Source organism: Trachypithecus francoisi, unplaced genomic scaffold, assembly GCF_009764315.1.
Source record: "Trachypithecus francoisi isolate TF-2019V2 unplaced genomic scaffold, Tfra_2.0 Lachesis_group20, whole genome shotgun sequence".
NCBI lineage: Eukaryota > Metazoa > Chordata > Mammalia > Primates > Cercopithecidae > Trachypithecus > Trachypithecus francoisi.
Window position 1 is genome coordinate 23,201,995 of NW_022681466.1, and position 27,714 is coordinate 23,229,708.

Sequence of the window (27,714 nt, forward strand, 5' to 3'; positions counted from 1 at the left end):
CACGTGACTTTCTCGAGCCAGTGAGGGGTATCTGTCTGACTTCTCGGCGATTTTTACGATCTAACTTCGAGATAAAACCCCTATCCATTTGACATCTAAATGTCATAGCGACTTTTGGGATAGTTTGCTATCGACAAAGGGGGACAAAGTCAAGGGGTGAAGGGAAAGGAGGACCAAGTAGAGCCTCCACGACCCTCGGCTGCCTCCTCACCAGCTCCCCCTCCCCCCAAGTCCGGTAAGAAGTTGGGCCAAGCTGGAAGGGATTGACCGGGTAAGTGTCCAGACTTGACTCTTGCGATCAGGGTGGAGGCTGACTTGGATGGAGGTGGACTGGGCCCTGGCCCTGGGCCAGGCTGAAGGGGGAACCAGGGGTCTTTCTGAAAGGACCCTAACTCCTAATCAAGAGGGAAGATCAGTTGGACCCTTGGAGAGAAGGAGCCCTTGAGAAGGGTAGGGAAGGCTGAGGATGAGTGAAATCCTTCGAAATCCAACTGATTTTTTTTTTTTTTTTTTTGCTTTAGTTGGTGGCAGAGCTGAATTGGGACTTGGAGTAGGAGACAGGGGGCTCGGCAGGCCTCTACCACTCCCAAAAGGCTAGGAGCCTCCCGCTGAGGACTTAGGCCCAAATTACTTTCCCAGAAGAGTTTTCCAGAGGCTTCCTTGGCCAGCTAATGGAAGACCAGGATAGAGTCTAGTTCAGCATTTCCCCTGCCCCAGCCCCACATGGGGTTTCTGGGCCTTGGAGTTCCCCAGGCACGAAGGTCTGTTCTCTAGCCCAAGCACTGTTGACCAAGCCAGGGACTTACATGGCTGAGAAGAGCTGTTGGGGAGTAGCCTACTTTTTCTTCCCTGCACCCCAGATCTATTGAGAATGGTGCAGGGTGTGCCTGGGATGGAAGAGGCAGACCCCTCGGAGAAAAGACAAGTGGAAGGGCAATGGAGTGGGGGAAACATTTATTTGACTTCCAGGAAAGCTACAAACAAATACCAAAAGCGAATCACTGAGACAGGCCCCGCAAAGAGATTTCACAGGCAGCACAGCATCCACTCGCTCACTACAAATGGTCTTGGAAGCAAAATGGGTAAGGGAGAGATGGGTCTGACCCAGACTATCCCCATATTTACAAGCTTTGGGCCCTCTAGCTGGACCCATGGATTCACAGAGAAATACACAAGACATTTTGCACTGAGGATCATTTTTGTTTCCGTATACTCCCAGACCAGGCCTTGCGGGGCCTACCCAGGCAGCAGGAACTTAAATCTCACTATCTTCTTTCTCTCTTCTCAATATTATCCCTTTGGTCCTCCCTAGCCCCTTCCCACCCTAAGACCAAGCCCCTAGGAGACTTGGGCCTGGGGAGTGGGGAGAGAGGAAGAAGAGAATGAAAAGAGACTCCACCTCTGAGGCCAGCTCAGCTTGGCCCCACTGCGGCACTACCCCACCTCAACTGCTGCCCCTTACAGAAGTTTCTAGCTGAAACTCAAAATACAGCGATCATCTTTTTATAAATAAGTTAGAACACAGATGGGGAGGGGAGAGTTCACATTAAACATGCGAATTTCTTTTTTTTTTTTTTTTTTGTCCTGGGGGAAGGACTGCAATCACAGACACAAACATTCAGAAACGCTGGCGGATTTGGGGCAAGCAGAAGGGAGTTGGGAGCATGGAAGGAAAATAATAATTATTATTATTATTAACAATAATAACAAGATAACCAGTCCAGGAGAGAGGGAGCCACAGGAAGACCTAAGACCAAACGAAATATCGTAACACAAGGCCGGGGCGAGGCAGGCTTGTGGGAACTGGTCCCCAGCGGGCGGCGGCAGCGCGGGGAGGATTGGAGGGGCCAGGGCTGGGGGTGACATGGGCTCCTGGGCCGCTGGGCTCCTCTGGGCAGGCTCAGGGCTGGAAGGCGCTGCCGGCTGTAGCCAGGCTCATACTTTTCAGTTTGTTGTCCTTCTTCCACTTCATGCGCCGGTTCTGGAACCAGATCTTGATCTGGCGCTCGGACAGGCAGAGTGCGTGGGCGATCTCGATGCGCCGTCGCCGGGTCAGGTAGCGGTTGAAGTGGAACTCCTTTTCCAGCTCCAGGGTCTGGTAGCGGGTATACGCGGTCCGGGCCCTTTTCCCGTCCGGCCCGGTCATATCTGGAGCAGACAGAGGAAAGCCGCAAGGCAACGTTATTCCGGTTAAGGGAGGGGGCACTGGGTGGGAGGGGGCAGGGGAGCAGGACCCAGGCGTCCCGGCACCCAGCTCACCACAGCTCCAATCCTTTCTACTCCAGATGCCCACATTCAAGCTCGATTTCTGCACCCCTTTCTCCTGCATCCCCCACTTCTGCCAGCAGCCAGTGCGCCCGGCTTTGTCTTTTGCTCGCTCCTAGTGCCTCACCCTTGGCTGGGCTCAGGCGGCCGCTCGCCCCGGGAGGGAGGAGAGCGGTTGCACTTTTGCCCTGGAAAGCTCCTTTTACTGCTCACCCCTTCTTTGCTAGCGGCAGTCTCAAAATTTCAGGGGTAAGCAGAACCCTTCCCCACATTACATGAACCCCATCCTTTATTCTAAAGCTGGTACAGCTGCGCTAATAAAAACCTAAGCCGAAGCTGAAACAAATTATTAAAAATACCCCCCTCTAACAGAGAGACCCTGTTTGGCTCTGTCTACCAAGCTATGAGGCCCCTCTTAGAGACTTCTCCCCCTTGGAAAAATGAATCTATATTTAGGGTAAAGCCAAGCTCTCCTTTTTCCCCCATCCCACCCCAAAACGCAGAGAAGGAAAGCTGAGAATACAAAAAAGAGAGAGAGAATTACCATGGCTGATGTGAAGCTTCCTCATCCAGGGGAATATCTGCGGAGTCTGCCCCTCGGGCGCGGCTGTGGAGGTGGCCATGGGCTCTGGCTGCGCCCGAGCTAGGCTGGGGCTGCTTAGCTGGCTCGCCGCTTCCTCCGGCTCCGAGGACGCACTGGCCTCGTCTATTTCGGTGAAATTGGCGCTGGAACTGGCTGAGGTCGCCTGGTCGGAGGGGGACGAAGCAGAGGGCTTGGCGCCGTGGCTGTCGCCGTTGGTGCAGGGCAGGGACTCGGGCGAGGACAGGGAGCAGCTCGAAGCCGCTTGCCTGAAGCGGGGCTCCTGGGCGGGCGCTGGGAAGGCGCGCGAGCTCTCGCCCACCGCCCCAAAGTGGCTGGAGGAGGCCGAGGAGCGGTTGACGCTGAGGTCCATCCCATTGTAATTGTAGCCGTAAGAGCCGGTGTGCATGGCAGCGGGATCCCTGTAAGAGCCGCTCAGAGAGCTGCCACTGCCATAATTTAGCAACTGATAGTCCGGGCCATTTGGATAACGCCCCGAGAAGGAGTTTACAAAGTACGAGCTCATTTGGGTGATTTTGGAGGGCTTGATTTGTGGATCGTGGTCGTTATAACCCTGTGCTTCACGATTTATGATGTATTAATGAATTATAGCGATGCACTGTACTTCGTTTTGCTATGTATGCGGCCAAATATGGGGGGGTTGGAAGGGGGGTGGGGGGGCGTTAGGGAATCACGTGCTTTTGTTGACCAGTCGTAAATTCTCGCTGATGACCTCAAGAGGTAATTCATGCTCTATGGTTACAAATAATGACGATCCGAGAATCGTTAGGGCCGATTCAATGTGAGCCTCCGAGAGAGGGGGAAAAAGGAGAAGGGGGAGAAACTGGGAGAAGGTTGGCATTGGCCTCTGAGCAGAGCGCGCCACCTCCCGGCGATCGACGGGAGCGCGGGCGGGAGACCGCCATGGCGGCGGCGGCTGACTCCCTGTCGGCTCCCTGCAGCCGCCGGGAGAGAAAGAAACCCGGCCAAGGCTCAGCCACAGGGTTGAGCCTTTTCGAGCAGGGGTTGGGCTTTTTACCCACTTTCTTGTGGGTGGGGTTAGCCTCTCTATTTGGTTCCTTCTCCCTACATCATCACTGTCGTTATTATTTTAACTTTGGATGAGAAGATCAAAGATTGAGTTGCTTTTCCCTTTCTCGGGCTTTGCAAGTCTCCGAGTTGGAGGCGGAAATGGGGGAAGGGTTGGAAGTTGTGTGTGAAAAACAGTTATTGTAACGGGTTTTCCCCGGGAGCTTAGCCCTGCCTGCATCCTGGTGGGGCTGCTGTTGCCGGTCCACAGCGCCCAGGCCGAGCCGGCAGGACTGGACAGGAGGCTTGAAAAACAAGCAAGAGAAGCGTTCACTTCTCCTGGGCCACTTGGAAGTTCGAAATCCCCTTCCTGACCTCCTTGGTGGTCCTTAACCCAGGCGTGAGAAGTGACAGAGCAGGACAGGGACCCCAGAAGCCGAACACAGCTGGGGCTAAGTGGCCTAGTTGCCGAAAAGACCACAGCGGCCACCGCGTCTGCTGCTTGGGTTTGAGTAGTAACATGTGTCTGAGAGTTTGTAAAGCGGAGCCCCTTCCCCTCGTCCTAGGCTACTGCATTTGGAGGCCCCACTCCAGGCCCCTCACTCGCAGCTGGGCAGTTTGAGAATTTGCCTGGTGTCAGCCGCCTTCCCGGAAAAGGGGTTCCAAGGACCCGCATGCTTTGCTGAGCACCCTGGGCGGCCAGAGACCTCCCGCAGCTGGTCCCCTATTAGGAGGGGATTATTTTCTTTAAAAATAGTAAAGGAAGCCAGAGGGCGGAGGAATAAAGGAAAACAGTGGCCGTAACTTGCCCTCTGGGTGCCGGTGCAAGCAGAGAGAGAATGGGCCATTCCCGGTTGAGAGGATGACACTAAATGCCCCATCACCTGGCCTCCTGCCCTGGGGTCTCCAAGGAGCAAGGGAAAGTTGTGCCCTTCGGCCTGTGCCTGGCTGGTGGCTTTACATTCCCCTGCTTGAGGCTGATCTCCTACTTGAGGCTGACCTCCTACTTGAGGTGGGAAGGGGCACCTGGAGCCTTCAGCTACAGGGCGAGAGATATCCAGTGGCCCCATGTTTTAGTCTCCCGAGCCACAGGCCAGGAGCAGAGAGCCAAGGCTGGCGAAAAAACCTGGCCATGTGGACGGGCCAAAGGCCAGGGGTCTCTGCGAAGGTGTGCTGCAGAGGCCCCCAGACTCGATGGCTCCGTCTCCTCAAGAGAGCTTTAGGGGCCTCAGTGGCTCCCTTAGTGCTGTGGACACAGGAGGAGAGGCTAGAGAATGAGAGGGAAACAGCCCGTCTCCATCCCCCAAGTCTGCACGGGGAGAGGCGGCTGTGAGCCTCAGCACCAGGGAAACGCAGCGCTGGGGCCTGGGCAGGACTGATCGCTCCAGCCTTTATCTCAGCTGTAACTTCCCAGTCGAACAGAGCTCGCTTCAGCGGGCCAGGGCTCCCGCTTTTGCTGAAGAATTCTGGCTCAAGACGGATGGAGAGGCTGGGGGTTGAGGGGAGAGGGAAAAACGGCAGGGGAGGATCGGAGGTGACCCAGCGTCGAGTTTTCACATCTTTATTATTGTTATTATTATTATTATTATCATCATCGAAGTATTTCACGTCCCGAGCTAAGACAAGACTACAAACACAACACATAGAAAATTAATAAAATAGAACTTTGTTTTCTTCTGAGGCTCCTCTTCTTACTTCTAGGTAGTATGTGCTCCTTCCAGTGGCTTTGGGGAGGGGGTGGGAGAGACGACAGGTCTGGGATCAGGGAGTCTTCAAGGCCTCCGCTGAGGGGACAGCGAATCTACCATTGAACCGTGCATGGGGGACATGGACGAAATGAGACGCGACAGGGACAAGAGCATTTTGCTCTGCTTCCAGGAAACATCAAGTGAGTCCGATCCTCAGTTCTCACCAGGAAGCCTGATCAGGCTGAGGCGAGTTCCTCGGGAAGGAAGGGCGCGCGGGGTGCTGGGTGGGCTCGAGTAGTGAGGCCTCAGAGCACCCACCGGGAGCTGTGCGGGCGGGGGCGTGGAGGAGAGAGCTGGGCCCCGCCTGTCGTGCGCTGGAGAGCAGGTCTCCTGGCTCCCTCACCCGAGAGCCTTCCTTCCCGGGTCTCTCCGACGCCCTTGGCTCCCCACAGGCCTTTCCCCTCGCGTCCTCCCTCCCTTTCCAGCACCTTCACTCGGCCGGTTTTTCTTCCTCTTCCTCGGCACTGAGCTGAGACGCGCTGAGCAGTTTGCTCTCCTTTTTCCACTTCATGCGTCGGTTCTGGAACCATATCTTGATCTGCCGCTCAGTCAGGCACAGGGCGTGCGCGATCTCGATGCGCCGCCGCCGCGTCAGGTAGCGATTGTAGTGAAATTCCTTCTCCAGCTCCAGCGTCTGGTAACGCGTGTATGTCTGGCGGCCTCGCCGGCCACTGGGCCCAAAGGAGGAACCTGTTACGCAGAGTGGAGATGCTGAGGCCTGGGGTCACCGGGCCCAGGGCCCCCTCCCCTAGTCGACCCTCGAACACAGACTCCAGCCAGTACAGGGATACCCTCCACTCTGCCGGTTCCCTTCCCCACTTTCGCACTCCTCCAGCGCCCCCTCCAGATTCCCTCCTGGTCTCCTAGGCCTGTGCCGTCTGTCTAGATGGGGGAGGGGAGGAGCAGTTTGAACTCCCACCTGAGCCTGGGGGGAGGGGCTGGTCAGGTGTGTCTCTTCCTAGTTGCATCTTGTCTTTCCCTCGCTTTCCATCCATCTTTCTCCTCCACCCTCATTCCGCCAACCCAGTGATAAATCCAGGCCCTTAATCCGTAATGACGTAGATCGATCCATAGTCCACATTAACGGCTCCGCACTTTCGAGTCCGGCTAATGGACATCAGTTGGGACTTAAGGCCAACAAATAATCCAACCTGAGACCCCGCGCCTGTTTCTTCCTCTCTCGCTCCGCCTGCTCCCTCTCTCTTCCTTCCCCTTATTCCTCCTCCCTCCTCTGATTACCACCCCTTTCCTGGTGCCTCATCTTGCCCCAGCCCCCCACCCTCAGGGAAACACAGTCCCAGTCAGACTCAACTCTTCCTCTTCAGCGTCACCTCCTACCCCCTTACATGACGCACTCCGTTTTTAATGGAGCTGTCTTTGGTTGGGGAACCCTACCAGGGCTGGGAGAGGGGGGCTGGGGGCGCAAAGTAAAGCCAAGCCCGTGTCTGCGGGCCCCTGCTCCCTTTCCTGTCCTGGAACCCCGGCTCTGGCCAGGGGTCCCAGGAGAGCACACTCGCTCCCCATTACTCCCAGTGCGGCTGGGACTTTGCAAACTTTGTAACTCCTGCCTAATAGGAGACACAGCGAGAGACCCCGGGCAGGCACCCAATCTTCTTCTATCTCCTAACTGAGATGCCCACCCAGCACCCTGTGGGAGATTGGGGCAGGGGGCGCTCACTAGTTCTGTGTCCCGGGGTGGGGGCCCGGGGAGCCAGGGCGACGGCGACGGGAAGTCTCACTCACTGTTGCACGAATTCATCCGCTGCATCCACGGGTAGACCGGAGTAGAGCACTTCTGCTCTTCTGTCTCGCCGAACACGCTCTTGTCCTGCGCGCAGTCCGACTTCCGCGGCTCGGGGTGGAACGGGGGCGGCTCTTCGGCGCCGGAGAGTGCGCAGGCCGACTCCTTCTCGCGGTAGAAGGCCGGCGCCGGCCCGTAGTCGCAGGGCGCCGCTCTGCCGTAGCCACCGCCCGCCGGCGGGTAATAGGAGGAAGTGGCAAAGCCCTTGTCCTGGCCCGGCCCTGGCCCATAGGGCGCGGGGTAATGCCTCAGCGGGTCCGCATAGCCCGATGAGTAGAGCGGTAGCTGGCCCAGGAAGGACTCCTGCCCGCTGGCCAGAGTGACGGGGAAGGTGGAGTTCACGAAATAGGAACTCATTGGGAGGGGAGGCGCGCACGGCCGCTGCTGCTCCGCCGGGTTTATGATTTGTTGTGTTTTATAGTCCGAGCGCCGCGCCTATTAGTAGTATATCCGAGATTGGGTTTTAGCTGAGGGGGGATGGCGAGGTGCCAGTGAGGGCCAGAAGGAAATACAACCATCTGATCCAACACTGACCAATGGCAGAGGCAGGAATTGTCAAATAGCACCCAGGAGGAGCGCAGCCCGCACGAGGGACCCGCGCACAAACCTATCAACCTTTTTTTTCCTCCTTCTCCTTCGCCTTTCTCTCTCTCTCTCCCCAACAACACAGCGCGTCCTGTTCCACCTACGTAGGATCTGTGAAACAGGCTCTGTGCCTTTGAGGGAGGAGGGAGCGTTTAGATTGAGACCACCCCACTCCCGGGTGATTAAATAAATATATCTCTCTCCTACCCCACGCAGGATTGGAAAAAGTTAATTGTGTTTTCAGAAAAGTTAACCCCTGCGTTGCTTGGGCCCCTTCTCTCCAGGGAGGGGTGGGTAAATGTCTCTGAATCTCCTTGAGAGATAACTAAAGAAGAAGATTTGTTTCTAGGGTTTTATGTCGGTGGAAGGTGAGAAGAGTTCTCCGCTAAGACAAGCAAAGAAGAAACACCCTCCTCCCCAGGTTTTGAACATTGTTCTTCCTGTTTATCAGATCTGATCTCTCTCCTCCAAGCCTCGGGTTATTGTTCCTGCTTCTCCACAACCCTTCTGTTCTGAGGGGGCAGGCCAGATCCCACTGCCTAGAAGACCCAGAAGAGGAGGAGCTGGCAGGAGGGACTGAGCCCAAGCTTCCCCTTCTGGCTCTGTGGCTAGACTAGGAGCTTCTTGGAAGGTGGCGATGGGGGCGGCTACTCAAAACATTCTGCCTGGTTCTAGTATGCAGCTTCTCACTCTTGACAGGGGAAGGGGCACTGGGGAAAGCGACTAACCCTCTCCTCACTTGGCGATATGGAGTGAAGGAGTGAGGGGTATCCCTCAGCCTAGGCGGCTTTATTTGTCTGATCCCTATCCTGCCTGCAACCCTCACTTCAGTACCCTCTGCAATCCCAAAAGACTTAAGAATAGCCTGGGCTATAGGATTTTCAGGAATCAAGTATGTCCCTGTAAATCTGGGGACAAGGAAGAAATCATTCTTCTTCCAGTTGTGGGCTTCAAACCTTCCTGATAGTTGAGGCAGTCAGAGACCACCGGGAAGAAAGGCACCCTCACTCTTCTTCCAAGTCTCTGTAGGAGCTGCCTGTTCTTTTTGAAATTAATTCTTTCCCAAGACTTGGTTTTTGCTTTAGTTTGATAGGGAGAGAAGGGCATTTGCGTTCTCTTGGGGACGCAGCAGGCAGCTTCCAGCCATCAGCCAGCATTCCCTCTCCCTTCTGTCTGTGTCTCAGCATCGCTACAATTCCCTCCCACACCCCATGTTCATATCATCAGCTTTGCTCTCTTACAAATTTGGGTGTGTGAGAGAATGTATATCTCTGGCTTTTTCATCCAAGAAAAATGAGCATTGAGCCCAGGCTGGGAGACAGGGCCACAGAGCATTTCCAACATTCTAATATGGATCCACAGGCCACATAGTGAAGGGTGACAACCTTCACACCTGGGAACAAGAAGGGGCCAGGGCATGGAACAAAGTCAGATGTCAGGCCAGGCTGACCCTCCTCTGCCTTGTCCTTCCTTAGGGCTCCTTTTTCTGGCCAAGTTCTCCCCACTGAAGATGGTAAAAGACGCTAGAGAATGTGGTAGAGGACTGAGCTTAGATGACCAAGGGTGGGAACTTATTTGGTTGCAACATGGTCTCCAAGGCTCTCTGAACTCAGGGCAACTTCTAGGCTGCACCTTAATGGCAAAATGGCCATCCCTGGATGTCCCTCCAATCACTTCCTAACCTGACTCTATGGGAGTTTTTGATAAGCATTTAAGAAAACAAATTTAAACCCCCTGATAATGAAGAAGGATAAATATTCCAAACCTAGCTATGGTTGGGCTCACTTCTAGAGAGGACTAGGGGCCATTTGAACGGGAGGCGGGGGGGAAGTGGGAGAGAGGGCTTGCATGCACCTCCCTCCCTGCTGCTGAGGCTGAGCCCTGGGCCTCAGCCTTCCGTGCCTCCTCCTGGCCCAACAGTGTCCCCATCCTAGCACTAAATAGTGTGGTTTTCTCAGTGGAGTCTGAACAAAATAAGATCTCATGAGGAAGGGAGCATTTCCCTGTGTCAGAAGCAGGAAAATAATTGCCCTATCTTTAGAATCACAGCCCCCAAATTTACCTCACCTCTGCAGGTTGCTTGTCTGGAGATGGAGCCACTACGGGCAGAGCCTAGGCGCCTGGAGTCGGGCATGAAAGGAAATAGCGCCTCATCGCTCTTATCTAAGCCCAGAGGTATTTATGAGCATTTATTCGTCTGATCTGTTTGTTTGGGAAAAAGAGCAGGCGGGCAGGGCGGGCCAGAGACCGACTCCTTTCTGGAGCCAGATCCCTACGAATCTGTCTGTGGTTGGGTCCACCGCCCTCTGTCTGTCTCCATGGGGGAATATGTAAATACACAGTGGGCTCAGCCATCCGCCAGTCTGGGGTGTCTCTCCCTGCCTCAACGAGGAAGTGTGTGTTCAGAGAGATGGATAGAAGTGTGTACCAATTCTTGAGTACATAACAGAGGAATTACACAGATACCCCACAGGCAGGATTTATAATTGTAATTTTCTATGCTGTGAGTCTGCAGTCCTGTGGGCAAGCTAACACATTCCAGTTCCCAGGAAAATGTTTCCTAAGTTGTGTTCAGTTCAGGAGAAAAATTCTTGATAGGTAACCTCAGGAGGGATATTTGCCTCTTTGTGTGTGTGTGTGTGTGTGTGTGTGTGTGTGTGTGTGTGGTGTGGGGGGGGGGGTGCTGAGACATTGTCCAGGCTTCTGATTTCCTCTAAGCTATAAGGCCCTCTCCCTCAGCTCTTTGGGGGTGATGAGCACCTTCCCCCACTACTCCCAACTTTGGCTGGGGTGGGGTGGGATGAAAATATTTCAACTCAATTCTCACCCTGGACTCTGTTTCTCTGGGTTTGGGGAACATAAATAAATGTTCCCAGGGGTACTGAGTGATCACTCCCATAGGTTGAGGGAGGCTCTTTAGATGAGACACTTTGCCCTAAAATTGGTCCGTCCAAATCAAAGTACAAAGACTTCATTTTCATTATGCAAATGAGCGGCATCCTCTTTGATCTTTAAGGGGAGTGAGCAGTAGCGCTGAGCCCACTCTCCCAGTTTCCTCCCCTCACCCAGGGCGCAACTAAAGGCCCTGAAGTGTTTCAGTACCATGTACCAGCTTGACTTCTCTACATGTCTTTTGGATTGTCCAAAAGTAAAACATCTCCGAGGGGCCAAGGACCTTCCACGGCTGGTTCCCTCGGGGCCTCCTATAGAGCACCTCGCTGAGCCGGGCCATACAGCCACCAGAAAGTCACTCTCGCTGCAGAAAAGCTGAAAAGAGCTGCTCCAGAAGCGCCAAAAGCGGGTGGGGGCCGCAGCCACAGTGTTTGTCCCCAGCACCACCAGGCACCTTAACCTCATCAGCTCCTCTAGCCCTGGGCCAGACTCTGAGAACACCTTGGTCTGACTGGCACCGCAGGCAATTTCCTGGAACCCCACCCCCACCCAGGAATGGGACCACAGCACCTTTAAAGGAACTGCTAGAGCTTCCTCCTACGGCTTGAAAGCCCAAGCTAATCAGTAACCCGTGAGACAGGGGCCAATATTCAAACGCTGCAGCAGAGGCGCATAGCCTAGCCCTGGCCACTCCCTCTTGGGAAGGTGGTCGAGTTAAGCCGGTGTGAAGGGTCCAACAGGAACGGAAATTACGACGGTGTGATTCCTTAATGATTTGGCCTCAGTCCACTTCCAAATTTTTCCCAAATCATATTTAGGTCCACTTCGCTTGAAAAGATCGAGAATGGGGGAGGGGATTGACACTCGCTTGCAGACATCAACAGTTTCCAGAAAACTCCGTTCAATTCCTTCACCACGAACCCACCAACCAAGGAACTGGCGAGACCCACCAGCCAACCAGGAGAACACAGACCCGGTTTGTCTTTTGACAACCGAGTGGAACTGCCGGGGCCGGCGCCTGCCCTGCGGGTCCCCTCCCTTGGCAGAGAAGAAAACCAAATAAACCTTGAACAGCCTTGGCTTCGGATGTCTCAGGCTGCCTCTTCCTCTCCCGCACCTTGGTGGGGTGGGGGTGGGGGTGGGGATGGCGGTGGGGGTCTTGTCTCTGATCCCTCTACTCTTTGATTCAGGGCCCCTGCCCGCTGGAAGCAGAATTAGACATTTTAAAATATGCCCTAGAGGAAGCCGCTTCCCCTGCCGGCCGCCAGGTTTGTGGCTGGGATGGGCGGAGACTGGGGGAGTGGGAAATTGGGGATGATGGGTGAAGGAGACACTTCTCTAACCCACACCGGGGAACCAAGATCCAGCTGAGAGAGGCGGCGTGGGCCCGAAATCCCCCGAATCCCGTGGATCCTGCGCGACCGGGTCTCCAGGCGTCGGGGGCACCGCTGGACAGTGTCGCGGGGCTTGCGGCCCCTAAGCCGCTTGTCTCTGAACGGACGGTAGATGGCAGCAAACCGCATAATTTGGGTCACAGCGCACTGTCTAAGGGAGGATTTATAACCCTCCAAGACTACAGGAGAAAAAGACCTTTAGTATGGGTGGGTTTGGGAAATTTTTCCCTTGAGAATAGGCCCTGAGTGCCGTGGGTGCTGGCGGAGAACTCTCGCTACGAAGCCCAGCGGTCCCTCCGGGCTCTCAGGCCGGGCCTGAACCTAGGGCATCTACCTGGGGCCACAGAGCTGCCTCTTTTCGTGCCACAAGTGGCCGCGTCGTCCCTCTCCTAGCTTAGGACTGGGATAATAAATATATCCCCACTTCCAAAACGCCCCAGACCCTGTAACTCCGGGACAACCAGAGGCCCGAGGCATCTGGTCTTAAGAAAGAGAAAAGCAATTACATGTTCGTGCAAACCTAACTAAAAATCACAATCTCTCCTGCCCTGCACAGCCAACATCACTTATCTCTTGGCTGGAAGCTTCCCCAGAAACTCCCTTACCTCATTTTAAAGTACTTGCCTCAAGGCTGGCACCTACTTCCACCCCACCAGCTACTTTAGGAATCTCTGTCTCCTGCCCAATGGTTCTCTGCCCTCCCCACCCTCTAGAAGGCCTGACTGAGGGATAAAATTGGACACCCGAGGAACGGGACTGTCTGAGCTCAGTGCCAGTTAGCTTTTCAGTTTAGACGCCGCTAGGTCCCATAATTGGATTTTCTTTTTATTTTCTTCTTTCTTTCTTTCTTTTTTTTTTTTTTATTTACAAGCCTAAAACAAAAATGCACTTAACAGCTTCTTCACAATCACCATGTCTGGACCCAGGAAAGTTTGAAATGTTATCATATCAGACATACACATGGCAATTTTTTCCTCCACCGAAATCCACACATCCCATACCAATACAACGCAAGTAATAGAAGCAATATCGTGCAGAAACCAACAGCTGCAACCTACCGCATTAAAACCACAAAACTGTCTCCCTGCAGAGCGAGGCTCCCTCCTGCGGGAGTGGCAGTGGCGAGATACTTGGGCATTCTCGGGCAGGCTTCCTGGTGGGTGGGTGTGGGGGGGGTCTCCCTCGTTTTTGGTGTCTCCACCCATAGCCCTTTAATTTCAAAAATGTCTCCGAAGGGAGATAGTGAACATTTCTCTGTGAATTGTCTTTTCTGTGTTTCTCTAGCCATTTCCTCTCCCTCGCCGGCCTCGGCGGAGATTCCAGGCCCTATAGAGACCAGGACGTCCCTTAACGCCACCGCCCCACATGCCAATGCTTCTGGGAACCCAGAGATATCCGCACCAGGCAAGATAACTGCGCGGGGGCAATAGCTAGAGGCCGGGACAAGGGAGGGGTGGCAGGAGGGGGAGGGGGCAAGCCCACGGAGGCCATAACGACTGGCTTCTTTAGGTGCCACTGAAGTCCAGATACCCCCCCCATCCTCTCTTTCGCTGCCCCCTTGCTTGAGTCTCTCCTCCAAGCTTAAGAAGGCGACTTAGAGCTGGTCTCCTGGCCCTCTTTTGATTCCTCTTCCCGCTTTCCCTGCCTTGGCTCCCCCTCCAGGAAGCAGCCACCCCTCTCTCCACCTCCGAATTTCCTAGGAAGCTTTTCCCTGCAGCGCCCAGAGATGGGGTTCAGCCCCCGTCTTGGAGCGGGAGAGGAGGGAGAAAAACCCAAGCCCCACCCCCCACACACAAAAGCGATGCAAAAGAACAAGAAAATTGTAGAATCTCCCTTACCTTTGCAGACCTTGGGATTTTTTTTTCCCCTCCGGATTGAAAGGAATGGGTAGGGAGGAAAGAAGGAGTGTTCAGTTTCTTCTTCAGCTTCCAGATAATATTGTCCCAACATGAGAGCCGTTGCTTCCCCTTCTCTGACTTGGGAGAGACGGTGTTTCATTTTTCTGACATTTGCATAGAAAACGGAGTAAGTTCTGGCTTTGAAAAATAGTATCGGGCTGCGATCCTGGGCAGATTGTCCATTTACCTTCCATGGTGACTAAAATCCCAGATCAGTGAGAAAATTAACTTATCAAAATTATTTTTGGTTCTCTCTTTGTGTAATTCCCACCCCTCCTTCTCTCCCTCTCCCTCTTGCGCGCTCTCTCTCTCTTTTCTCCTCACCCCCCTCTCTCGTCCTCTCTCTCTTTTGCTCTATCGAGCTGATACTGAAGTATAAAAATATCAAGAGGCTGGAGCCCTGAAGGACGACAGTGCTCCGACCTAGGTGTGGTGTCCAAAAGAATGCTGCATTATAACCACCAGGGAAATGATAAAAAGTTCATGTTCACGATCGCCCGGCCACATGACCGGCGCCGGCCAATCGCTGGATTCAACCACTCATAAACTTCTATCACAAAGTTGTAAATTTTCATAAAACAACAAGGAATTTATTGCATTTCTTCATGGCTGCTCCACCAGCAACCCTTTTCTCAGTCGCCATCTTCTTTTCTTCTCCTTCTCTCTTTTTGGGGAAACCCCAATCTGAGAAGAGGTGAGATTTGGGGAGGCAGGGAATCAGAGTGGAGAAGCCGTAACCGTACCGCTGGGAAGGGGGTTCTTTTCCGAACCTCCCTATTTTCCACAGAAGCTCTGCTCCCTCTTGTAGTAAAAGTCTACCCCAAATCCTCTGCATAGGGACTGTTCTGAGACAATTTGGGGGTGAGGCAGGAGCAGGAGCCGGTGCCTAGAGTTGCCACCTTCATAAGGGCAAAATGAAAGCTTCAGTGTCCCCTCTCCCCCTCTGAACTGGCCCCCTCATTGCTAGCCCTGTAGATGGCAGGACCCCCACCTGTGAGGCTTGCAACATTGCAGGCATGGGGGCCTTAAATCCCCTAGGGCTTAGTGTTTGCCCCAGGACGAGAAGTGGCCTGGATGGGGGCCAAGGCAGATAGTCAGATTCTCGCCTCCGCAACCCAGAAACTGGGGGAGGGTAAAGCCGGATCCTGGCTTCTCCCGCCCAAATGCAGGCAAGTCCAGGTTCCCTTTGACAGCCCATCCGCTCTGCAGGGCGTTAATGGGGGAAACTGCAGGTTTAGAAGCATTTTACATACAAATTCAAATTCAACAGATTATCCTAAAACCAACCCCCCTCCCTTTTTCTGTCCAAAGTCTGTTTAAATTTAAACAATCCAGGGTTTATAATCGGATAAATGCTAAAAATCAGTTCAGCGGATCTAGCTGCATAGACACCATCCTCTAAGTTTTGGTCCTGCAATCAGCGGGTGTTTGGAAGCAAAAAACAAAATAAAAATTCAGCCCGGGTTTCTCAGGTCCCCTGAAATAACCCCGTCTTTCAAGTTGACCTACCAATGCCCAAATTGAGGAAACGAAATAACCTCCCCCCACATATTTTTCCTCCTCTCTCTATGTGCTGCGGAGATGGTTCCAGGCTGCTAGCGGCGGCTGAGAGAGCTGGCGGAGAGGCGCGGAGGAAGCCCCGGGCGTGGCGAGGCCAGGCTCCGAGAGCGGTCGGGATGCGGCCACACCAGTCTGGTAAACTCGCACCGCTCAGGATCTTGCTCCCGGACTCATTCCCTTCCCCCACCCCCATTTTAAAGTTTTATTTGGGTCGTCTGTGTCAATTTAGAACGAGATAAATTAAGACAAAGGAAAGTAAAATAAATCGAAATAAAATAAAATAATAGCTCTTGCCGAAAATGTTTGCCGTGCAAGCAAGAAGCCGTGAGCGCCCTAGCTGGAGGCTGCTCTGCGCCGACTGAGAGGCCTCTACTCTAGGGCCTGGCCTCTACCCAACGCCACCCAAGAAGCCAGAGTGGATTTGGGTGTTCATTTTCCCTTTCCTTCCACTGTTCCTTCATATGGGGCCTAGCAGCTTGGATTTCAGCTCCGTCTTTGTGCCTGGGCTGCAGCCCAGATCCAGATCCCGCAGCTTGGTTTCCAGGTCTGAATGAGGAAGCGCGTTTGTGAAACTGTGAGGTTTTTGTTTTGTTGTTTTGTGAGCGTGTGTGACTAAGCGTGTGGGCTCCTGAATGCGTTTACTTGGGGGCAAATGTGAATCTGTGTTTATAAGCCAGTGTGTGAATGTACGCTGGTATCAATGTGTCTGCGAGTGTGAATGTGTGTTTACTTGTGAGCGTGTGGGAACATGAATGCATATGTTCTGGGCGTGGGTTTGGTATTATGTGAATGCCTGTATGTTTATTTGTTAACATATGGATAGGAGTGTTTGTGACTGTGACAGTGCGTATCTGATGTCAGCCTGTAACACATGTGACTGTGCAACGTGTATGTCAATGTGTATAAAAGCGTGTAAAGGGAATGCATGAGTGCAATATCGGGGTTCACTAGTTGGCAGCCCCCAGAGCAGGAGGCACCACCAAGAAAAAGAACAAACTCAGCACAGAAATGAACCTGCATCACAAGTCAGAGCCAAGGGGCTCTGGGAAGCTTCCTCATCGCTAACGCTGAACCCTTTCCCAGCTTTAGGAAGACACAGAAAATAGGGCATCTGTTTATTTTTAATTGGGTTTTATTTTTCCATCCTTTAGATACACATAGAATGTAAAAGGGAGCACGGGGCCGGGGGATGGGGAGCAAGGAGCAGCAGCCAGGCGCTTGGGGAACACGCGAGTGGTAGGTTTTGGGGCTCCCTAAGGCCCTTTGGTGCCACTACTGGGAAGGCGGAGGCTCAGGAGGGCAGGCAACCACAGGGTTAGTCCAGACCCACAGTCTACAAAGACAGCATTAAAGAGGGCTTACAAAACAGCAAGATTTTACAAAGACCTTACAATAGCAACATAGAAAAGGGGAGGTAAATTCCAGAAAGCTACAGAACAGGTAGATAATGTCCTTCTCATATTGTACAAAAAAAACCAAACCTGACAGACTTTCCTATAGGTAGTATTTTTTCAGTGTTGAAAAACCAAAATTTCACCTTTCTCCTTTAAAAATGTTTTTAAACTCCTTTCATTTAAATAGTTTTTTTTTGTTTTTGTTTTTAACTTCCCTATTTGATTTGAGTTTCCTGATTCAGCTCCCAGAGCTGGGCTTCTATTCCTCTCCCTTTCTCATGTCTCTTCCTCTGCCCTTTCTCTGTCCCTCACTCTTCCTCTTCCTCCTCTGCTTCAGCCTTGTCCTGGCCGGTGGTCCCGGGACCAGCGATCTTGTTCTCCTTTTTCCACTTCATGCGCCGGTTCTGAAACCAAATCTTGATCTGTCTTTCCGTGAGGCAGAGCGCGTGCGCGATCTCGATGCGCCGCCGCCGAGTCAGGTAGCGATTGTAGTGAAATTCTTTCTCCAGCTCCAGGGTCTGGTAGCGGGTGTAGGTCTGGCGGCCTCGTTTGCGGTCGGTTCCTGTGCACAGTATTTAGAGGAAAATCAGTGAGTAAAATCATACAGAATACGCCAAGAGAGTGTCCACCTCTCTTTTAGACCCTATATGTAATCTGAAGTCGAAGGGTGAAGAAGCCCATTTTCCCACTAAACCAAATTCTGGCTTTCCATACCCCAGTCCTTACTCCAGCTGCAGTTTCCCCTAATTGCATAATTTTCTACAGGCTTCTCAAGGCAAACATTCCTATTTTCCATCCAAGAAGTCTTTTTCAGCCTGAAGCTTCTGAACCCAGGAAAGTAACCTGCTGGCTCTTAAAAGGCTCTGCTCCTAAGGGGTGCAAGTGGGATGAGGGGAGGTTAAACCTCCTTTCACTCTCTGGGATCAAGGACCCTAAACCCCCTCTTTTGAATGCTGATCTGATGGTCTTTCAAGTAGAGACCAACAGAAACCATGCAAGTGACCCTGGAGTGGGGTGCCAGGCTTGGCTTGAGAGCATTTCCCAAGAAGAAAAGGAGACAAAGGGGCCCCAAAGGCCCAGTCCCCCCAACTCATCCCCAGCATGTTGTGGAATGAGAAGGTAAGAATTTGCAGATTTCATTGGAGCAGAGTTGGTCTGACAGCAGTGACCCTCTGATGATTCTTTTCCAGTGAGTGGCTAAGCTTCAGCCAGGGCCAGGCTGTCCTGCTTGCCTGCTTGCCTAGACAGCCCAGCTCTCTAAAGCAATCTTTGGGCCTCCAGGAAGGCACAGGGGAAGAGAAGAGACAGCAGCCTGGGATAGGATGGAACATGGAGTATCTGGGTGGTGGGGGCTGAAGGGTAGAGGGGAACTTCTGCGTTAGGCCCAGAACCCTGAGGAGACTGAAAGAGGTGCTGATGTCAGCCCTCCTGGGAAGGAGACAGGGGAGGAGGGGCTAGGGGCCCTAGTTTCAAGTTAGATAAAAGCCAAGCTGAAATGCTTATGAGCAGAAAAAGTGGGGCTTTGATAAATCAACTGGAAAGGCAGTTAAACCATTGAGCAGGTAAAGGGGTCTATAACCACCAATACTGATGGTGTGAGAGCCGGGCTCCTTCTGGCCCCTGATCATCACTGGGTTGGGTGCCTCTGACCATGAGTCTTGGGTCTTCTGGACTTTGGGGCTAGCTCCCACGTTCATCTGCTTTGAAACAGTGCAGAAAAGGACGTCTGGATCAGACTTGGCAGGGACTCCATGGAACCTCAGCCTCTTGGGGTTCCTGTAGCAGCTGGCTGGGTGAACTGCACTCCTTAAGTTTTTATTTGGCTCCAGAGAGTCCTAGCCCCTCCCCCAAGAAGAGAGCCACTTATCTGGATTGACACCTCCAAACTTGGCCAGTTCTTTAGGGGTTCCTAGGAGCCCTAGGAAGAGCACCTGAGGAAACCAGTTGCACTCCCATGAAGCCTCTGCCCCTTTCTAGCTCTCCTGTTCCACTCCCCCACCCAAGTTCACTGGGATCAGGAGGCTCATCTCCCTTGGCCTCAGCCCCCTCCCTCCACCTGCCTCTCTAGCTCTGTGTCCCTGGTTGGGTCCTTTTCTCCTCCCGCCAGACCTCTACAGCCCACCTCTAATTGTCCTGATGGGAATAATGGGGGAGCGGGGTTGGCTGGAAAGGAAGGGGGAGGGGAGAATTGCTTAGCGCTATGGCCCCCTCCCCCATACCTTATCCGAGCTGGGGCAGTGGGACACACCCAGGGCTGAGAGCCTTAGCTGGGAAGGGGGGAGAAGGGGGGAGACCCTAATAGCTATTCTCTGCAAACACCGGCCTTCCTCCGCAAGACAAACGGCCTCGTCTCCAGCCCGTGCCGGCACTGCTGATAAATATTTAAAGCTAAAAGGCCGAGAGGAAGGGTGGGGGCGGGCTGGGGGCTCGCAGCGCCGTGGTGTCGGCGAAGAGAGATCCGCCGGGAAGCAGAGCGAGCCTGAGAGCACCGAGCAAATATGGGGGCGGGGACGGCCTGCTGGGTCGCGGCCCAGTGGGTGCAGCCTTCCAGGCCGACCTCCGGCTGGGGAGCACTCTGGACGCGGAAAGGGGCGCCCTGCCGGGAAGGGGGCGCCTTCCGGGTAATGTGCCCCGGCCCCTGGGGCTCGGGACAGCTCGGTGCGCGGCGTTACCTGAGCTTCGCATCCAGGGGTAGATCCGGAAGTTACTCTCGGCCGCCAAGTCCGAGTCCCTCTGCTCCTTGGCGCCCGCCGCCTTGGCGGAGTCGCCGGGACACACCCCGGAGAGGTTCTGCTCAAAGGGCGCGCAGTGCATGTTGAAGGAACTCGGCTCGAGCCCGTAGCCGGCCGCGTAGACGCCGGCCGCGCTCTGGCCCGCCATGCCCCCCCCGCCGGGGTACAAGCCCTGCATCGAGGCGGCGAAGGAAGCGCCCGAACCCGCTCCATAGCCCGGGCGCTGGGGGTTGGAAGCAAACGCACAAGAAGTTTGTTCGGGGAAGGCTCCGGTAGCGAAAACCGAACTTGAGGCTGGATATTTAGAAAATAAAGCATTCGCATAATACAATGAACTCATAATTTGGCCGGATGATTTGTAGGCAGGGACGTTTTAGTGTCGGTTTTACGAGATTCCTTGATATATTACAGAATTAGAGTCCAGATTTACACCAAAAAGGACCCCCTTTTTCCTCTCCGGACCACGTGACCCTGCCCACGTGACGTCCCCTCCGCCAATGGCCGGGCCGCCTCCCCACGGCTCCCGGTAATACGGAAAAAATTGTGTGGCGTTGGATTTATAAAATATGATCAATAATGAATGGGATAGCCGAACCCTGTGGATTGGGGGCTAGGGGCTCAAGGGCCGCTGCCGACTCCTGCGGGCTGGAAGCAGCTTGCAGGCGAGATTTGGGGAGGAAGAGATTGAGTGGAAGGGAAAATAACCTCGGGGCGATCCGTGTTGTCACCCCCCCCCCATCCTCTTCAGCCCGTTACCGAGCGAGAGACAAACGCAGGGATTGAATGCACGCGACTGGGTGGGTGGGCGCTTGGGGCAGGTCTGTTCTTTATTAATCCGGGGCAATTGTGCACGGCAAGGCCTTTTGGGGAAGTTGGTCCGGTTCTCCCAAGACGAGGAATGAGGCGAGCCTGGCTCACGGCTCTGTCTCTCTTGGTGCCCCAGATATGCGGGCGGAGATGGAGCAAGGCTTCCTAGGTGCTCCCAGGGCACAGGATCCAGCCCACGGGCCTTGAACGCTGCAGTTTCTGGTGGCAAAAAAAAAAAAAAAAGGTTGAAAGTAAAAGAAAGAAAGGGGTTGGGTGGGTGGGGAGAGAAAGGAAGGGTGGAGGGTGGACCAGGCGCGCTGCTCTCCCGGTTCCCGGAGGCGGATGCCTCAGTGGAGCGTGACTACCAGAGAAGCAGAGGCAGCCAAGGAAGGAAGGCAGCCAGCCATGGCCTCAGAACAGAGCGAAGGTGGCCAAGCCCCAGAGAGGGAGAGGCAGGGAAGAGCGGTCTCCCTTCTCCTGCTCCCCCAACAACAAGAGTCCAAGGGGAAAAAAAGTATGCTCAGCAGGCCTGCACTCCACCTTTATGCCTGCCACCCACCCCCACACCCCCACACCCCCACCCCCACCCCTGATACACACACACTCGGGAGGACACACAGCAAAACAAAGAGGGAGGTGGCAGGGGACACAGCCACCAGCCCAGCCGCATGTCTCCAGCGTGGCCTGGGCGCCCTGGTCTCCTGGGCAGGGCAGCCTCGGAACGCGAGAGGAGGGGGTTTCTCTTGGCTCCCCTCCCTCGTTTTTCTCTCCTCCAATCAGGCGCAGCCGCCTCCCTCACCCCCAGCGCCCCTGGGCCGAAGGACTCGCACCACCTGCCTCCAGCCCCCGCCCCCTCCTCTCTGCGGCCTAGCCTCAGCAGGCGCAGGAGCCCTGTGACAGGCTCCCCACAGGTTCTGCAAGGCACCCGGGAGCAAATGAGGAGCTCTGGCCGGGCCAGTCTCGGGTTCTCGCTTGTAAACTTTATTGTAACTCTTCCGCCCTTTTCAGGCGCAGACAACAGAACAAAGTATAGAGGAACAACAAAATATATAATTAGCCCTCCCTCCCCCCCATAAAGCAATTCACGGATACAGGATACATTCTCTTCACAGTAAACCTAAGAACACTTGTAACAATTGCCCACAGCGCGCATGCTAACTAAAGTAACCTCTTTTGAGAAACACTTAAGACAAAATTGTCAAACCAAAGGGGGTGGGTGGAGAGGAAAAGAGAGAAGCCAGAGAGAAAGCCAGCGAGCTGGGGGGTGCAGCGAGGAGAGAGGATTGGGAGGGGAAATGAGGACGCAGCGAGAGAGAGAGAGAGAGAGAGAGAGAGAGAGAGAGAGAGAGACAGAGAGAGAGAGAAGGGAGACAGAAAGAATTACGGCGTGAATAGGCAGTTTCATGTTGTTGGGAGAACTTAGCAGAAATCGGTACCTCGGTCATTACAAAGAAGCACGTTCAAAGGAAAAAAAGACCATTGCACAAGGAGGCTTTTTACATGGGGTGGGGAGGGGCATGGGGGGCTCAGCCGGGCCTTGGCCGCTCAGCCTCACAAGGCGAGGGAGTCCTTGCTTAAATTCTTTTCTTTCCCCCCCGGCCCCCAAGAGAAGGGAAGGAGATCCACGGTAGCTCACACACAGAAGCTATTACGAGATACTACCACTAGCGGGGACTGGCGCGGCGGGGGACGCTGCGGTGGGAGGCCCGGCTCCTGGCCCCGCTAGCGGGGCGAGAGCTCTTTCGGGCAGGGGCGCGGGGCGGCGGCGCGGCCGGGACCCGCGGACGTGCGGGCGGCCGCGGCCCTGGCAGTCCCAGCTGGAGCCTACTTCTTGTCGCCCTTCTGCGCGTCGCCCTCGTCTGCCGCCTCTGGGGCCCGCTCCAGCTTCTGTTTCTCCAGCTCCTCCTGCTCGCATTTGCTACTGGGGAACTTGTCTTTGTTGTTCTCTTTTTTCCACTTCATCCTCCGGTTCTGGAACCAGATTTTGACCTGTCTCTCTGTCAGTCCCAGCGCGTGCGATACCTCGATTCGCCGCTTGCGAGTCAGATAGGGATTAAATAGGAACTCCTTCTCCAGCTCCAGGGTCTGGTAGCGGCTGTAGGTCTGTCGGCCTCGCCTGCGTCCGGCGGCTGCTGGGAATGGGGGAAAGGGCGAGACAGAGGGGAGGGGAGGGTGGGGGAGGGTGCAGAGACGGAGAAGGTTGGAAGATTCGTGAACGAGCCTAGGAGACCAGTATAATAAGGGCAGGGGACCTTCTACCCCGTGCGGGGGCGGGGGGCGCGAGAAGGCCGCGGTCAGCGGAGGAGGAGGGGCGAGGGGGATCAGACACCAGTGAATTTAAGGGAGCCAGAAAGGGGAGCCCCCTCCCCTGGTAACCAGCACCAGAGTTGGGTAGGAGGTCGTTCAGATCTATTAAAAGTGCCATAAACTTTAGGAAGAAGGATGTGAAGGAGGGGGGAAAATAAGAATAAAAAAGCCGGGTGGGGACGAATGAACCCACCTTGAAAAATCCCCAGAGCCTCTGCCCCAGAAGAAAAGTTTCTTCAGGGTAATTAAACTATAAAGCAATTGAGAAGTGCAAAAGTTGAGCGCCCCCACTCCCACCACCCTCTCTTCACTACCCCCATAAAACAGTAAACGGGGGGAAAAAAAAAGAAGAGGAAGAAGAAGAAAAGTAAGGCAGGGTGAGGGGTTTATAGATTCAGGAAATGTTTCTAAGCGACTCCCTTCAAGGGAAAGAAAAAAGAAAGAAAGAAGAAAGAAAGAAAGGGAAAAAGCGGCAGGCGATCGGAACGGAGCCGGCAACTCTTCCAGAAGCTGGAGGAAATGCGCCCTGGCCTGCCCGGCCCCCTGCCCGGCCTTGGGCCCTCCTGGCCCCCTCCTGCCCCTGCCGGCCCCGAGGCGAGCTCACCTTGCGGGCGCATCCAGGGGAAGAGCTGTGTGGGCGACGGACTCTGCTCGGAGCCCTCGGCCTCCTCGCCCAGGCCGCTGGCGGCGGCAAGCTTGCAGTCTGCGTACTGCACCAGGTCTGGATCCTGCGCACCGAATAGGCTCTGGCGTTGCAGCGGGTCGTAGCCGTAGAAATTGCCGGGGTCCCCGTGGCACGCCACGGCGCACGGGTTCTGCTGGTAGGGAGCCGTGGACAGCGACGACGGCCCGTGGTAGAACTCCTGGATTTGCGAAGGGTGCTGGAAGCTGCCGCCGCTGCTGGGACCGTACACCACGGTGGGTCGGCCGCCCAAGTCCTGGGCGAAGCCGCAGTCATAATAATGGGGCGCAGGGACTCCCCGGTTTTGTATTTGGAGAACAGTGAGTTGACGAAATAAGAGCTCATTTTATTGAATTTTGAGGCGGCGGCGGCGGCGGAGGCTGTAGTTGGGGGCTGTTGGGGAGGGGGTGGGGAGGGGGAAAGGGAGGGAGAGAGAAAAAAAAACGCGGATTCGCCGGCTCCTAGTCACCCTCGCCAGGAAAGGAGAGGGAAAGAGAGGAGGAAAAAAAAAAAGAAAGAAAAGAAAGAAAAGGCGAAGAAGATCTCGAAGTCGACACACTTTTTGTGATTTCCAGGAATAGAAAAGGACAGAGAAGCCTCCAAAAGTCTAAGCTTGCATGGCAGCCGCGGCTCGCTCGCCCTCCCCCCACCCCCCACCCCCCAAACAAAAATATACCGCCACTTAAAGAGGTCCTCGCTTTACATTTCGAAGAAGGGATGCCAGTTCATAAACAGTTTTCGGTGATTTACTTCCCTGCAAATGAGTTGTTTCATATTTTGCACTGTCTTTTCATGATCATTTGCATCCATTAGAGACCCCGCATCCTATTGGCTTCTTCGTACTCCTCCCGGACAGAACGCAGAGCGAGGGTGCGAGCGAGAGAGAGCGAGCGAGAGAGAGAGCTAGAGCGAGAGAGCGCCAGGGAGTGAGGAGAGAGCGGAAAAAAAAAAGGAGGGGAAGAAAAAAACACCCAGGGAGAGAGAAGGGGAGAGGGGGAGAGAGGGGGAGAGGGAGAGGGGGTGAGAGAGAATGAATACGGATTAAATCTGTTTAACTACCTACATTAATGAGATATCTCTCGCCTCACAACAAATCAAATACCTTCGCAGACCACCCCCAAAGACTGATGTGGGGGAGTCACGGAAAAAAACACGCACACACACATACACTACGCGCCAGGCGTAGGCACGCTGTTAATTTCGCGGTTTTAACGAGGCAATTGGAGTCTTTCTAAATGTCAGGGTCGCTTCGGAAAAATGTAAAAGAACACGGTTTAATTGCGCCGAGTTTTAAAAGGTCCTATAAATGTAATTGGTATTTTAATACAAGTTATCAAATCATACAGCTTCCTCTCCTAAACATATTTTCAAACAAACGAGGTAGTCATATTTAAAGCTTTAATGATCAATTTCCTTATTATTGATAAAGGTTTAACTATCGTGTGGAGGGAATTGGCTGGGTAACTGGCCCCCCAAAAAACGGCTGTAAACTCTTTAACAAACTATAAAACGCAATAAAGCCGGAGTCTGTTGTTGTTTATGCCGCAGCGCATAAAAGCTGTTAGCATTTTACGAGTTCTTTCCTCTACAGCTATAAAACTGCAGCTTCGATCGCCCCCGCCGCCCGACTGCAGCACGGTGGGGGTGACGAAGCTGAAATGAGAATGATTATGGGGATTTTTTTCGGCACAAACGGTGACTTTTCTGAGATTTTCACCTCCTTCCATCCTGGCAAGCACCTGCCCCCACCCCTTCTCTGGAGCCCCCAAAAGGTCCCCTCTCTGCCCTGCCCTCTCTGCCCTGCCCTGGCCAGTCACAAAACTTCCTCTCATTAAACAAATAAGCAAAGATTTTCTGTGAAACAGGGATCTGGGAGATCTTAAGAAGGGAACGGGAGGGAAGAAGAAACTTTCTGGTTAATGAGCAGTGGTTGAAGCACAGAGCAAAGTTCGAGCTGCCACTGCCGATTCTGCAGGTTTGTGCAATCTCTGCTTGCTGAAAAGGGGGTCTCCTGAAGGCCCTTCAGCCCAGTCAGCACTTTTGAGGGCAGACTTTGCATGAGGGGAGAGGGCCTGATGCCATCAGAGGGATGAAGCCCCACTGGGCTACCCCACAAATGCACCTCAGGACCCAGTAACCAAGCCCAATTATTAGCAGCTCCCAACCTTCTCAGGCCGACTCCCACACCTTCTGCAGTGCCCTAGGGTGAGAGGGCACCACTGAGCCCATCAACGCATCAAAAGAAAAGAAGGTTGGGTATCAGACCCTGGCACCTGGCCTTGGTGTCTGCTGTCCTATGCTCTCAGCCGCCCTAGGCAGTGCCTGCAGAGTATGTGTTTGGGAGGCATCTATTAGTCCTCAGTGTCCCCAAGACCTTTTGAGCCAGTCATCACTTAAACTGACTTGGGTGTGGGATTCAGATAGAGCAAGGTTGCTAAGTCCCCCATTTTCTCTCCTTTCCCCTTGGGGAGCTTCTGGTTAAACCTGGCTCTCCCTGCAGACCTGGGGACCAGAGGCCTGAACACAGAAAGCTGGAACAAGCTGACTGGGTGCCACACTCTGTGGCCACTGCATTCCCTGCCTACCCAGCCTCACGATGGTGGTGGCCAGGCTTTAGAAGGCCCCAGTCTGAGGGTCAGAACCAATAGCCTCCTGTAGCAGTAGATTGCTAAGGGAGAGGAAGGAGAGAAAGAAAGAAAATTTTGAGCAACAGAAGTGGAGGCTTTACAAATACATTCAATCCATTGTTTATTCAGGAAACAGTGGTTTGTTTTTCGACGGGCACCTTTTGGGAACCCCATACACCCCAACATTTGTAAAAATGAAACTCACTTTTCCAAAGGGAACCTTACCAGTGAGGTCATTTAGTTCTTCGAAAGTGAACCCAGAGAATGAGAGAGGGGCTAGAAGGGGGAGAGAGGTAAAGGAAAGGAGGAGCGGAGAGAACCAGGGCTTTGAATTTTCAGCGCGTGGCTGAGGGGACCGTGAGGCAACGGAGGGCCTAGCTAAGTTGTTGCCGAAGCAAACATTTTTATCAAGTGCAGAGGATTTTATGGTCATTATTTGAAAACTCACCGGCGAGATACAAATTCAATGGCTTGTTCTAAATCATCTCTACACCGTGCCAGAAATTCCTGATGGAAGGAAAATATTTCTATTATGGGGGGGGGGACAAGAAAGAGCGAGGAGACAATTTATAAACACCCAGCGGAGGGCAGATTTATTAGAGAAATTCAAGTTGAGGAGAAACTCCGCTTACCTCCTTACACTGAGTCCTGGTGGGGGAGAGGAGATGTTGCAGCTGGGATGATTTTGAAGGGGAGGGTGTATCTATTGCTGGCGCAGGTTCGTCGGATGGAAGGCAGGGATCCGGCGGGGCCGGGAGGACATAGGAGATTTGGAATGCAAGGGGCTGTGGACAGTCACCAAGGTGCGGGTCTCGGAACGAAAGTGCCCGGAGTCCAGACCTCCAGCTGCTCAATGAGGAAAGGACCGGCGCCCCCAGGTTTGCCTGCGGCCAGGGCCAAGGCGCGCGGAAGCCGCAACTCTCACCTGGAAGCGGAGGAACCCAGGGAGAACCGAGCTCCAGCGTCCTGACGCCGCGCCCGCCTTCGCGCCCATGGGAAAACGCGCATTCTTTGGGGCCGCGCAAAGCATCCAGAGGCGATATCCGAGCTTTCCCGCACCCCGCTGCCCTGGGGACCCCCTGCCCCGTGCCTAGGTCGCCCTGCGCGCGCCCAGCCCAGCCCTGGACTCATACAAAGGCACCAGAGCTTGCGCCGGTGCGAAGCCGCCCTGCCGGCTCTGAGCACCTCCGAATCCCCACAAAAGCTATGGCTCCATTCCCCCACACAAATTGGGGGGTCTCGGGCTGGCTTATGCGATTGATTTCCTCTCCAGTTGGTGGGCAGCCCGCCTCAGGGCAGCTGCCTCTCCATCCTACCTTCTTTTGCCGACTCGCCCCTCTCACCTGACCTGCTCACCCGCATCCAAGGACATTCCTTTCGCCTCCCTTCACGGAAAATCTCGTTTTTTCGAAT

The 27,714-nt window shown here is 54.1% G+C and overlaps 4 protein-coding genes and 1 long non-coding RNA gene across 6 annotated transcripts; 1 reads left to right on the plus strand and 4 right to left on the minus strand.

Annotated features, from left to right (window-relative positions):
* The first annotated feature begins 40 nt into the window (after nt 1-40).
* LOC117067168 lies at nt 41-16,030 on the plus strand. Its single transcript, XR_004430642.1, has 2 exons — nt 41-271; nt 10,084-16,030. It is a non-coding gene; the product is annotated as an uncharacterized LOC117067168 (long non-coding RNA).
* Nucleotides 938-3,667, minus strand: HOXB5 (homeobox B5). The gene is made up of 2 exons (XM_033183352.1): nt 2,810-3,667; nt 938-2,148 (listed from the first exon to the last, which is right to left on the minus strand). The coding sequence occupies exons 1-2, from the start codon at nt 3,369-3,371 to the stop codon at nt 1,901-1,903; spliced, it is 810 nt and encodes a 269-aa protein (XP_033039243.1). The 5' UTR covers nt 3,372-3,667; the 3' UTR covers nt 938-1,900.
* On the minus strand, nt 5,406-14,642 carry HOXB6 (homeobox B6). 2 transcript variants are annotated; one of them, XM_033183355.1, is made up of 3 exons: nt 14,133-14,642; nt 7,366-7,890; nt 5,406-6,312 (listed from the first exon to the last, which is right to left on the minus strand). In XM_033183355.1, the coding sequence occupies exons 2-3, from the start codon at nt 7,778-7,780 to the stop codon at nt 6,053-6,055; spliced, it is 675 nt and encodes a 224-aa protein (XP_033039246.1). In that variant the 5' UTR covers nt 7,781-7,890; nt 14,133-14,642; the 3' UTR covers nt 5,406-6,052. The 2 variants fall into 2 exon arrangements, with proteins under 2 accessions (XP_033039246.1, XP_033039245.1); XM_033183354.1 differs by lacking the exon at nt 14,133-14,642 and having other exon boundaries at nt 7,366-9,587.
* An 836-nt stretch (nt 16,031-16,866) lies between the features above and the next one.
* On the minus strand, nt 16,867-20,329 carry HOXB7 (homeobox B7). The gene is made up of 2 exons (XM_033183356.1): nt 19,819-20,329; nt 16,867-17,708 (listed from the first exon to the last, which is right to left on the minus strand). The coding sequence occupies exons 1-2, from the start codon at nt 20,216-20,218 to the stop codon at nt 17,455-17,457; spliced, it is 654 nt and encodes a 217-aa protein (XP_033039247.1). The 5' UTR covers nt 20,219-20,329; the 3' UTR covers nt 16,867-17,454.
* Nucleotides 20,330-21,645: 1,316 nt separating this feature from the next.
* Nucleotides 21,646-24,607, minus strand: HOXB8 (homeobox B8). The gene is given in 3 exon segments (XM_033183353.1): nt 21,646-22,817; nt 23,597-23,956; nt 23,959-24,607. Coding segments are annotated over 3 exon segments (729 nt in total). The 5' UTR covers nt 24,020-24,607; the 3' UTR covers nt 21,646-22,509.
* Between the last annotated feature and the right edge of the window lie 3,107 nt (nt 24,608-27,714).

Coding starts and splice junctions, on each gene's coding strand:
- HOXB6 (XM_033183355.1), bottom strand. CDS start 7,780: ATGAGTTCCTATTTCGTGAACTCCACCTTCCCCGTCACTCTGGCCAGC. Junction 6,313..7,365: donor GCGGATGAATTCGTGCAACA/GTGAGTGAGACT, acceptor TCTGCGTAACAG/GTTCCTCCTTTGGGCCCAGT.
- HOXB7 (XM_033183356.1), bottom strand. CDS start 20,218: ATGAGTTCATTGTATTATGCGAATGCTTTATTTTCTAAATATCCAGCC. Junction 17,709..19,818: donor CCCCTGGATGCGAAGCTCAG/GTAACGCCGCGC, acceptor TACTGTGCACAG/GAACCGACCGCAAACGAGGC.
- HOXB5 (XM_033183352.1), bottom strand. CDS start 3,371: ATGAGCTCGTACTTTGTAAACTCCTTCTCGGGGCGTTATCCAAATGGC. Junction 2,149..2,809: donor GAAGCTTCACATCAGCCATG/GTAATTCTCTCT, acceptor TGTCTGCTCCAG/ATATGACCGGGCCGGACGGG.